The following is a 12,836-nucleotide window of genomic DNA, read 5'->3' as shown; positions in this document are numbered from 1 at the left end:
ACGTGGTCTGTGCAATATAATACGTTGACATGCATATTCTAGAATACCCGACGTGGCTGGCAATATACTACGTGGGCTGTGCAATATATTACGTGGCTGGCCAACATACTACGTGGACATGCATATTCTAGAATACCCGATGCCTTAGAATCAGGCCACCATCTAGTATATAAGTGTATGTATATAAGTGTGTGTGTGTGTGTGTGTGTGTATGTGTATGTATTGGATGGAAGTCATGGGGGGAAAAAAAAAAAAGTCACATCGGAGTAATCAGTGCATCCTTATAAGTACGGTAGTGGGTTTTGGTGGCTCCAGCATTTACTAGGTGGACCAGTTAACAACTTACCACTTGTCCATGAAGTTCGCTTAGTTTTTCTGTTTTTTCAGGTGCATTTTCAATTGTTTTCAATGAGCTCTCAATTTTATTCAGCCTGTATTCACAGTATGCCTTTTCAAAAGCAATGATGTCACTATAGGAAGACAGGAGAAAAAAAGAAATCTTACATAGGACGCACAATACCTAATCTTGCAGCTGTTCTCCAATATGCTACTACGCTAAATTGTAGCTTAAGAGAGTAAGAGTAGGTGCACATGGTTAGTAAATGCTGCAGGTTGGATGCGGCGTACTTGTCCAGATGTTACAGCATAGTAGATGGGATTTAAAGAAATCCCATCTCCACTATGTGTGCACTGACACCCGCGGAGACTGACATGTGGCGCATCTTTCCAGACTGCAGAATATCTATTTAACTTGCAGAAACTCAAGTCTCTGCAAGATAAATTTCACTCGTACAATGTAATGGGAAGCAGCGATTCCACACCGTTCAATGAAGACATGCCGAATCACCTGCGTTCAATAGCCAGCAGCGCTTTAGATACAGCGGACATGTGCTCGTCCAAAGCACTGTCGATAACTGACCGTGTGCACATACCCTGAGAGAGTCAAACAAGCAGCTCCTCTGGGTTGTTCAGTGTCACGATAATATAAATATGCCATATCCTGAGTATACTTCTAGAAGGTTCCACAACACCCACCCACATGCACAGCAGATTAGACAACCCCCCATTTTCCCCCCTCCGCTTTCCTCCTCACTGTGCTTGAGTGTAATTCTATACTCTTACCCCTCTCCTTCAGGAATGTGTTAATTAGCAGAACTCAGCTCTTGTTTGCAGCAATGCGCTTTTTGGTTTGTGTGAGAGTTAAGGTACCGTCACACTGAACGATATCGTTAACGAAATCGTTATGTGTGACAGCGACCAACGATCAGGCCCCTGCTGGGAGATCGTTGGTCGCTGGGGAAAGTCCAGCACTTTATTTTGTCGCTGGATCTCCCGCTGACATCGCTGAATCGGCGTGTGTGATGCCGATCCAGCGACGTCTTCACTGGTAACCAGGGTAAATATCGGGTTACTAAGCGCAGGGCCGCGCGTAGTAACCCGATGTTTACCCTGGTTACCGTTGTAAATGTAAAAAAACAAACACTACATACTTACATTCCCGGTGTCTGGTCATGTCCCCCGCTGTCAGCTTCCCGCACTGACTGGTGAGCACCGGCCGTAAAGCACGCTGTGCAGCGGTGACGTCACCGCTGTACTTTACGGTCGGCGCTCAGTCAGTGCGGGAAGCTGAAGGCGAGGGACATGACCAGACACCGGGAATGTAAGTATATAGTGTTTTTTTTTTTTACATTTACAACGGTAACCAGGGTAAACATCGGGTTACTAAGCGCGGCCCTGCGCTTAGTAACCCGATGTTTACCCTGGTTACCCGGGGACTTCGGCATCGTTGGTCGCTGGAGAGCTGTCTGTGTGACAGCTCTCCAGCGACCAAACAGCGACGCTACAGCGATCGACATCGTTGTCGGTATCGCTGCAGCGTCGCTTAGTGTGACGGTACCTTAATTCAAGAGAAAATAATTTGACACCAGGTAGTGATAGAGGTATAAAAGTTACATATTCCAAAAGGTCCACCGTTAGATGTATGACCCACTGAAATCTCTAGGATCCAAACCCAACGAAATTCAAGGAACGGATTTCTCCATAAGCAGGTCATGTATCCACTTCGTGTTTATACTTAAATGAACCCCCATGTCATACTGAGCATAATAAGTTTGTCTTTCTTCTACAAGGCTCACCCTAAGAGATAGGGATAATAGCAGGATTTCATAATTTTCAAAAAGGGGAGTATTCAGTGAGGTCAGCAAAGGGGGAGTGCCTTGGTTTTGGGCACAGGTATAAGATAGTGAGAGGTCATTCTGCATTAGTCTTTGTCCAGGGAGCTAGCTGAGAAGCAATCTGTGATGCATTTTGATGTAGCGCCCCTCCCCCACACCGCACGGTCTGCCAGAAAATGAAGCAACTGTAAATGCATTTTCATCTTTAATCCCATTTATTTTGTAATTGTCTGTACATGCGATAATTGTCTCCTTTTATAATATCTTTTATATACTTTTGTTAACACTGCCTAGCCTTTTTTTTGGAGTAAAAGTTATAATATTTACTAGCGTTGTTTTCCTTGCTCTAAAACTTAGCCTAAAGCCTCTGAACTAAGCCATTGCTACTGAGTGGATTGGCTTCTGACTAGTGATGAGCGAATAGACTCGTTACTCAAGATTTCACCGAGAATGCTCGGGTGTCCTCCGAGTATTTGTAAGTACTCGGAGATTTAGTTTTGCTCACTTCAGCTGAATGATTTACATCTGTTAGCCAGCTTGATTACATGTGGAAATTCCCTAGCAACCAGGCAACCCCCACATGTACTTATGCTGGCTAACAGATGTAAATCATTCTGCTACGGCTAAGAAAACGAAATCTCCGAGCACTAAAGAAAAAAAAACAAAAAAAAAAACTCGGAGGACACCCGAGCGTGCTCGGGAGATCTCGAGTAACGAGTATATTCGCTCATCACTACTCCGGACCCGTTATTAAATAAGAAATAAGAGCTGCTAGCAGCGGAAATGTCCTAAGCTTTTGGGGAAACTGACAGCAATGGACGGCGCTGATAATTATTTTTCCCGCAAGGCAGCCTTTCTAGCTACAAATTATCCCAGTTGCAGTTCCCTGTCTGACCTGAGGGTAAGGGGGGCACCAGAGAGATTAGAGTTCCAATCCGGAACTGGGAAGTGGGATATAAATAAATCCCCTTCAGAAAGGAACTGGGGGCAACCAAACAACCCCCGGTACATGACATATTGGTAGCAGCAGTGGGATAATCAACAATATCTCCCCTGTGATTCATGACATTCAGTATCACATAGGGACTTTAATTTAGAGGTCCATAGTCTGGCAACAGAGTACGCACAGGGTTGGTGTACACTCAGCACAAATCTACATCAAACCTGTGGGCATGACTCAAGTTTGTAAGAAAGTAATAATCTTTTAACCCTCAACCTACTGTCTCCTTCCCCATAATCCAGTAGAATGTAAAGGTACCTTCACACTCAGCGACGCTGCAGCGATACCGACAACGATGCCGATCGCTGCAGCGTCGCTGTTTGGTCGCTGGAGAGCTGTCACACAGACCGCTCTCCAGCGACCAACGATCCCGAGGTCCCCGGTAACCAGGGTAAACATCGGGTTACTAAGCGCAGGGCCGCGCTTAGTAACCCAATGTTTACCATGGTTACCAGCGTAAATGTTAAAAAAACAAACACTACATACTTACCTTCCGCTGTCTGTCCTCCGGTGCTCTGCTTTCCTCTGCACTGTCAGCGCCGGAAAGCAGAGCGGTGACGTCACCGCTGTGCTTTCCGGCTGGCCAGCGCTGACACATGATGCAGGAGGAGTGCAGAGAAGCAGAGCGCCGGGGACAGACAGCTGAAGGTAAGTATGTAGTGTTTGTTTTTTTTACGTTAACGCTGGTAACCAGGGTAAACATCGGGTTACTAAGCGCGGCCCTGCGCTTAGTAACCCGATGTTTACCCTGGTTACCAGTGAAGACATCGCTGGATCGGCGTCACATACGCCGATCCAGCGATGTCAGCGGGAGATCCAGCGACGAAATAAAGTTCTGGACTTTCCTCAGCGACCAACGATCTCCCAGCAGGGGCCTGATCGTTGGTCGCTGTCACACATAACGATTTCCTTAACGATATCGTTGCTACGTCACAAAAAGCAACGATATCGTTAACGATATCGTTATGTGTGACGGTACCTTAAGCCCGCAAGGGCAGGGTCCTCGCCACTCTGTATTAGTCTGTCAGTTAGTTTGTTTACGGTAAGTGATATCTGTAACTTGTATGTAACCCCTTCTCATGTAAAGCACCATGGAATCAATGGTGCTATATAAATAAATAATAATAATAATAATAATAACCCCTTCCCACATTAGGATGTGAATAAATATCCTGGGAATAAGCTTGGAAGTGTGGAGGCCGCTCAGGAGCCGATCTCCCTCCACATCTGGTAGATGTATGTTACATAGCCAACATCTGTGTCTAATTACTGAGTGGAGACAAGAGGAGATCTGGCTTTGGCTGTTAATCATGTAGATCATGTAGATGTAGGTTGTTGGTGGGACCACACATCAGCCATAGAGTTTCCTCACCCCTTTCGAAAGGGCCCAATTCATCAAAGCTTTTACAACAGAATTCTGGAGTAAAAAGCTTTGAAAAGTCACAAACTTTTGGCTCAACTCAAGAATGTGCTAAATGGTTGCGATATTTGTCTTTCTCAAGCCATTTGTGGTGAGGTGCCCACAGAAGTTCCACATTATCTAGACCGGAGTGCACAGCACCACCTTGATGAATCGGGGGGTAAATGGAGATTGTGCTCTTAAATGCGCTTCCCCAAACAAGTCAGGTTGTAAATTTCAGAGATTGGATTAAGGGTACCGTCACACAGTGGCATTTTGATCGCTACGACGGCACGATCCGTGACGCTCCAGCGTCGTAGACTGCTGTCACACTTTGCAATGTACGACGCTGGAGCGATAATTTCATGACGTGTGTGCGATGTAGAAGCCGTTGGTTACTATGCGCACATCGTATACAATATCGTGTACACCTTTGTTACACCATGCGATCATGCCACCACAGCGGGACACTAGACGACGAAAGAAAGTTTCAAACGATCTGCTACGACGTACGATTCTCAGCGGGGTCCCTGATCGCAGGAGCGTGTCAGACACAGCGAGATCGCTGGAACGTCACGGATATATCGCTGGAACGTCACAAATCGTGCCGTCGTAGCGATCAAAATGCCACTGTGCGATGGTACCCTAAGACCTTCTTGGTCAACATCTGCTCTGCTGGTGACAGTCTAGATCTTTCACCGGACTATAAAAAAAATGTTGATTAGGACAAGATGATCACTTTTACATCTTTAGGTTTTAATAATATTGGAATGACTCTAAGGAGATACAGTAATTAAGAAAAGCACATTGTTTTTCCTACGTGAATGCTGCATGTTAGACTTCTAGGGGGGATGGTTCCAATGATTAAATGCCTCCTCTATTTATGTGAAGAGGGGGGATAGTTGTAAGCATATATTCTTTAGAAAAGTTGCACAGCACTGCGGCATTGAGTGCGTATCCGACAACAAACCAGAAAACCCTTTAACTGCAGTCAGTAAAATCTAATATCCGTTATCATGGAAAGACTTTTTGATGCAGCTTTGAGTCAATGCTAGAAATGGATCTAAAAACGGAAAATATATGAAGAAATTACTTCTCTATTGTATTAAATTTTAACTTTGGCTTAAACTGCATTTGTGAGTCCATCCCTAAAAGAGTTAATCCAGCATTTAATGGTTTAATCTTAGTACGGGCCATAAATATCATATTGGTGGGGGTCCAACTGTCGACGCTCACTCGGAACAAGCTTTTAAAAGTTCACATTGGCCGTGGTCTGGTCATCCTCGCCTAGGTTGTATTTTTTGTAGCACCAGTTCTTTAGAGGTATTATGCGGTTCCATCAAAGGAAATGGAATAATGTGGCAATATCTGCAACAGGCTCTGAAGAATATATAGCTCAGGTATATACAAACCAGTCACTGTCAAAATAGGGTGCGCAATATCAAGAGCCTGGCGGCATTTTTAAGGTATATTCCCCTATTTTTTCTTTTATGATTTATTTAAGAACAACCACTAACCCCTTCATGACCCACCCTATTTTGACCTTAGTGACCTGGCCTTTTTTTGCAATTCTGACCAGTGTCCTTTTATGAGGTAATAACTCAGGAACGCTTCAAGGGATCCTAGCGATTCTGAGAATGTTTTTTCGTGACATATTGGGCTTCATGTTAGTAGTAAATTTAGGTTGATAATTTTTGCGTTTATTTGTAAAAAAACAAAAAAAAAACAACCAAAAAAAAACAGAAATTAAGTGAAAATTTCACAATTTTCTAATTTTTTATTTTTATTCTGTTAAGCCAGAGAGTTATGTGACACAAAATAGTTGTTAATAAATAACATTACCCATGTGTCTACTTTACATCAGCACAATTTTGGAAACAAAATTTTTTTTGCTAGGAAGTTAAGGGTTAAAATTTGACCAGCGATTTCTCATTTTTACAACAAAATTTACAAAAACATTTTTTTTCTTAGGGACCATCTCACAATTGAAGTTACTTTGAGGGGTCTATATGGCTGAAAATACCCAAAAGTGACACCATTCTAAAAACTGCACCCCTCAAGGTGCTCAAAACCACATTCAAGAAGTTTATTAACCTTTCAGGTGTTTCACAGTAGCAGAAGAAACATGGAAGGAAAAAAATGAACATTTAACTTTTTAGTCACAAATATCGTAGTTACTTACCGATAACGGTATTTCTCTGATCCCATGACGGCACTAACGAGAGGGATCCGCCCTCAGGGACAGGAAACCCACAGGTTAAAAAGGCGGGACCTCTCCTCCACCTCAGTTGGTTTACAGAGCCTTGCAGGGAATTTCTGCTGTAACTTAATTGGTTATTTTTACACAACAAAATATAACTGTATAACTTATATAAGCTCCTCTATATATATATATATACATACATTTTTTTTTTTTTTTATGCACACCTCGTGACTTAATTTATAAGTAGTGTGGACACCCATACGTGAAGGGAGGGAATATACAGGTGCAGTCATGGGATCAGAGAAATACCGTTATCGGTAAGTAACTACGATATTCTCTTACCCCATGACTGCACTAACGAGAGAATTTCAAAGAATGAAAGTTTTAGGGTGGGACTACTGCCTCAAGAACTCTCCTACCAAAAGTTAAGTCTGAGGGAGAAGATAGATTAAGCTGATAGTGCTTGAAGAATGTAGAGGGGGAAGACCAAGTGGCTGCTCTACATATTTGATCTATTGATGCTCCACCACGTTCAGCCCAAGAGGTTGCCACCGACCTGGTTGAATGAGCCTTAATTGTGTCCGGAGCTTGTTCTCCGGAAGAGGTATATGACATCTTGATGGCATCTCTTACCCACCTCGCCAACGTGGCTTTCGATGCCTTGTGACCCTTATTTGGTCCCTGAAAGCAGACAAACAGAGCCCTCCCTTTTCTACACTCCCTTGTGGCTGATAGTGTGTTAGACATCTCTTTACATCTAGTGTGTGTAGAGCCTCCTCTTTTTTGTTTTTTGGATTGGGGCAAAAAGATGGTAACGCTATCTCTTGAGATCTGTGGAATTTTGACGCCACTTTGGGAAGGTAAGAAGGGTCAGTTTTGAGGACTACTCTGTCATCTAATATTTGTGTTAGAGGTGGGTAGGCTGATAAGGCCTGCAGATCACTAATCCTGCGAGCTGAGGTTAAGGCCACCAATAAACAGGTTTTCCAAGATATTATTTTTAGTGAAGCCTGAGATAAAGGTTCGAACGGCGCCTTAGTTAGTGCTGAAAGGACTAAGTTCAGGTCCCAGGGAGGAGCGGTGAGATGTATAACTGGTCTGGACCTAGTAGATGCTCTAATAAATCTTTTTACCCAGTGATTCCCCGCCAAATCCTGATTATAAAGGGCACCCAATGCTGCAATCTGAACTTTCAGGGTGTTTGTTGCCAGGCCTTTCTCTAATCCTTTTTGCAGAAATTCTAGAATTTCCTGTATTGGCATCTGATCTGATAGAGTAACTGCTGATGTGGATAGGAACTTTTTCCAGACCTTGCCGTATGCTTTGGTAGTTACAGGTTTTCTACTAGCCAGCAGGGTAGAAATTAGATTTGAAGAAAACCCCCTCTTTTTTTAACAGTTCCCTTTCAAAAGCCAGGCCGTCATATGTAAACTTTTTATTTGTGGGTGATTCACTGGCCCTTGATGCAGAAGGTCTGGGATATCTGGGAGTACCCATGGATCCGCTATGGACATTAGGCGTAGCCATGGGAACCATACTCTTTTCGGCCAGAACGGGGCTATCAATATCACTTTGGCTCTGTCCTCCCTGATCTTCTTCAAGACTAAGGGAATTAGAGCTATTGGAGGAAACACATAAGCTAGATGGAATTTCCATGGAATTGACAACGCGTCTATAGCCACTGGACTCCCCCGAGGATCTATCGAGCAGAAGGCCTCCGTTTTCCGATTTTGATTGTTTGCAAATAGATCTATATCCGGGGCCCCCCAAAGATCCACTATGCGTTTGAATATTCTTGTATTTAACTCCCATTCCCCCTGTTTTAATTGGGTTCTGCTTAGAAAATCTGCAGTTTGATTTTCTGACCCTTTTATGTGAAGGGCTGTCAGGGAGGACAAGTTGGCTTCTGCTTGTGACATGATGAAATTTGTCACTTTCATTAGGGATTGAGACCTCGTCCCTCCCTGATGGTTTAAATATGCTACTACCACCCTGTTGTCCGTCAGTACTCTCACGTGGTGGGAACGGAGGGATGTTAAAAAATGATTGATGGCGTACTGAACTGCTAAAAGCTCCTTCATGTTTGAAGTAAGGTCTTTTTCTTCTACTGACCAAGGACCTTGGGCAATTTGCCTGTTTAGGTGGGCCCCCCACCCCCAAGGACTTGCGTCTGTGGTCAGGATTATCGAGACCGGCCATACCCATGGAACCCCCCTCCTGAGATTGGACGGGTCTGTCCACCAAGCTAAGGAAGTTTTTGTCCGAGAGGATATTTTTAATTGCTTTTCTAAATTTCCTCCTGCGTGGGATACCGCCTCTAGTATTTCCCACTGGAGATCTCTCGAGTGGCTCTGAGCCCACTGTACCGCTGGGATACAGGATGTCATTGACCCCAGTATGGACATGGCTCTCCTTAGAGTGATCAGAGGAGAGATACTTAACTGATTCACTAGATGTATCATGTTGGATACTTTTTCTTCCGGCAGACGACACTCTTGCTTTGTTGAGTCTATTACTATCCCCAAGTACAACTGTACTTGAGATGGGATAAGCCTGGATTTTTCCAGGTTCAAAAACCATCCTAGATTCGATAGGGCTACCATCACTCTGTTTAGTTGCTGGCTGCAATGTAGAGAGGAACTGCCCATCACTAGGAGGTCGTCCAGATAAGGCACAATCAATATGTTTTGTTCCCTTATATGGGCCATTACTTCCGCCATTAATTTTGTGAATACTCTCGGGGCAATGGCTAGACCAAACGGAAGAGCCCTGTATTGGTAATGTTTCAGTTCCCCTTGTATCATTACTGCAACCCTGAGATATTTCCGGAAATCCGGATGGATTGGCACATGATAGTATGCGTCCTTTAAGTCTATAACAGTCATGAAACAAGACGGGATAAGGGATCTGACACATGATTTTATTGTCTCCATTTTGAATTTTTCTATTACCAGGTATCTGTTTAGTTGTTTCAAATTTATAATTACTCTGAAAGTTCCGTCCGGCTTTGTTCGAAGAAAGAGCGGAGAATAAAACCCCCTCGTCTCTTCCTGTTGCGGTACTTCTTGTAAGACTTTCTTCTCCAGAAGACTGAGAACTTCTCTCTGGATACTCAGCTGCTCGACTTTCTTCGTGGTGTGACCACAAACTGATTGTGTGGCATTGTGTGAAAGATTAGTCTTAGGCCCGTCTTTATGATGTTTAGAGTCCAGGCACTTCCAGAAATTTTTTCCCAGGTTGGAAGAAAGTGGGTCAGTCTCCCTCCTACCTGGGGCACACCCTCATTGTGGCTGTTTTTTATTATCCGGCTTGTTGAACATGAAACCTCCTCTTTTGAATTTTCTGTCTTCCCACCACTCCTTTTGGTTTTTTGGGGGGCGTCTTTGTGTGAACCTCCTTCCTCGAAAGGGCCGCCTATAAGATTGATTTAGGAATCCCGGAAAGGCTTTCTTTTTATCAACCGCTTTTTCGAGGACATCGTCTACGGTGGGACCGAACAAATATTCACCTTCACATGGAATGGAACACAACTTGGCTTTAGTTTGCAGGTCCCCCGGCCAGCACTTTAGCCATAGTGCTCTCCTAGCCGCATTTGAGAAGGAAGCCGATCTTGCCGTCAGTCTAACTGAGTCTATTGAGGTATCTGCTAAATACGCAGCGGCACCTCTCATCGCTGACACAGAGTCCAATATAGACTCTCTCGGGGTTTTATTTTTTAATTGAGTCTCTAAATGATCCAGCCAGACCATTAGTGCTCTAGCTGTACACGTAGCAGCTATACCGGGTTTTAGCCCCCCGCTGGCGGCCTCCCAGGACCCTTTTAGGAAGACATCAGCCTTTTTATCCATAGGATCCTTGAGGGTCCCCATATCTTCAAAAGGCAGAGCGAACTTTTTAGAGGCTTTCGCGATGGCGACGTCTAATTTTGGCGCTTTTCCCCATGAGGCGCAGGCTGGGTCATCAAATGGGTATTTCCTTTTGGGTGTTAACAGTACTTTTTTGTCTGGTCTTTTCCACTCCTTTTTTATAAGGGCTTGAATTTTTTCATTTAATGGGAACACTCTGTACTTCTTTTGTTCCAGGCCACTAAACATAAGATCTTGTACAGATTTTTTGGAACAAGTGTCTGCCAGACCCATTGTCGCCCTAACCATTTTTACCAGCGCATCCGTTTCATCTATTGGGAAACAGTTGCAACCGCTTTCTGAAGATGCGGAGGAGCATGATGAAGCTGTAGAGCTATCAGAATCCTCACTCGAGCTATCTCCCTCGCTGGAGCTGTAATCTGGAGATTTTTCTTTATGTTTTCTTTTACGGTTTTTTACGCTTTTTAATGCGTCCGCTACTTGGGTTTTAATTAAATCTTTTAATTCAGATGTGAAACTTGGTGTCTCCTCATCAATGGTGTTCTTAATACATGGCGCACAGAGTTTTTTAACCCATGAATCCGGCAAATCTGCTGAACAAAGCGGGCATACTCTAGGTTTACTTTTCCCCTGGCATTTCTTTCCCTAGGAAACAATAAACCCCTATTAGAATTTCCACTTTCACGGAGGTCACTTACCCTCCTAATGTGAGGAAGATACCGGTTGTGGCTTTGAGGATGCCTCCTCCACTTGAACCACCATCTCCCTCCTGGATCCACCAGAGCCTCTGCTACGCTGGGATCCTGAGCTGCTGCGCTGCGTGGGTTTTCTTGAAGAATGGCGCTCCTTCGGGTTCTTTGTCACAGGGGCCTGTGAAATTTCTTCCACCGACTGCTCTATTCCACTCATGGTGGTAATCTCTGAGCAGCGGTATGCCCCTTTCCTTCTGGATATATACCGATGGAGCGGCTCCAGGCAACTTCCGGTTTACCCAGAGGTGCCTTGCGCCGCCCCGGAAGTGACCCCCCGCACCTGCGCAGTAAGTCGCGCGCGCGCTCACTACTTACCGGCTCACAGGAGGGATGGAGCTTCTGCAGCCGCTGCTGCACCCTGCATCCTGCCGCTTGTCGGTGACCGGCGTCACCACCCCCTGTGCGCCTCATGGACCGGCGGAGGAAACCTCCAGGTAGCCGCCGCTACCTATTACCGACCACTCCATTGAAAAGAGAAGAGGCAGGCTCGGTCCTCTTCACTGCCTCCCCTCCGCGCATATCCACGAGGCCCGCCGACCCCGGAACGCGCCTTCAGGGAGGAATCCACCCGTGACCGTGGCAGGGCCCCCCGCTGCCTGAACTCGGCCCGATGGTCCCTGGACGGTAAGCTGTGGGTCCCCGTCGGGGACAGGAAACCGAACTGAGGTGGAGGAGAGGTCCCGCCTTTTTAACCTGTGGGTTTCCTGTCCCTGAGGGGGGATCCCTCTCGTTAGTGCCGTCATGGGGTAAGAGAAAATGATCTTTTAGCAACAGTTTTTTTTATTTTCCCAAGGGTAAAAGGAAAAACTGGACCCCGAAAGTTATTGTACAATTTGTCCTGAGTACGCCGATACCCCATATGTGAGGGGGGGGGGGGGGAACTACTGTTTGGGCGCACGACAGGGCTCGGAAGGGAAGGAGCGCCGTTTGACTTTTTGAATGAAAAATTGGCTCGTTTGGAGAGCCCCCGTATGCCTAAACATTGGAGCTCCCCAACAAGTGACCCCATTTTGGAAACTAGACCCCTCAAGGAACTTATATAGATGCCTAGTGAGCACTTTGAACCCCCAGGTGCTTCACAAATTGATCCGTAAAAATGAAAAAGGACTTTTTTTTTTTCTCCTCTTCACAAAAGATCTTTAAGCCTCAATTTTTTCATTTTTACATGGGCAACAGGATAAAATGGATCCTAAAATTTGTTGGGCAATTTCTCCTGAGTACACCGATACCTCATATGTGGTCAGAAACCACTGTTTGGGCGCACGGCAGGACTCGGAATGAAAGGAGCGCCATTTGACAGTGAAAAATTAGCTCCAATCGCTAGCGGACCCCCCAAGGAACTAATCTAGATGTGCGATGAGCACTTTGAACACCCAAATGCTTCACAGAAGTTTATAACGCAGAGCTGTGAAAATAAAAAATAATTTTTCTTTCCTCAAAAA

At 44.9% G+C, this 12,836-nt stretch overlaps 1 protein-coding gene across 1 annotated transcript in view; it reads right to left on the bottom strand.

The window, feature by feature from the left end:
- Positions 1 to 12,836, bottom strand: part of SRP72 (signal recognition particle 72) — a 112,499-nt gene that overhangs the window by 76,349 nt on the left and 23,314 nt on the right. The window contains exon 3 of the mRNA XM_069767674.1: positions 347 to 470. Within this exon, the coding sequence (XP_069623775.1) occupies positions 347 to 470 (124 nt within the window). The remainder of the gene's footprint in view (positions 1 to 346; positions 471 to 12,836) is intronic.

The sequence above is a fragment of the Ranitomeya imitator genome, chromosome 1, assembly GCF_032444005.1.
Source record: "Ranitomeya imitator isolate aRanImi1 chromosome 1, aRanImi1.pri, whole genome shotgun sequence".
Classification (NCBI taxonomy): domain Eukaryota; kingdom Metazoa; phylum Chordata; class Amphibia; order Anura; family Dendrobatidae; genus Ranitomeya; species Ranitomeya imitator.
This window is presented reverse-complemented; position numbering and strand designations above follow the sequence as displayed.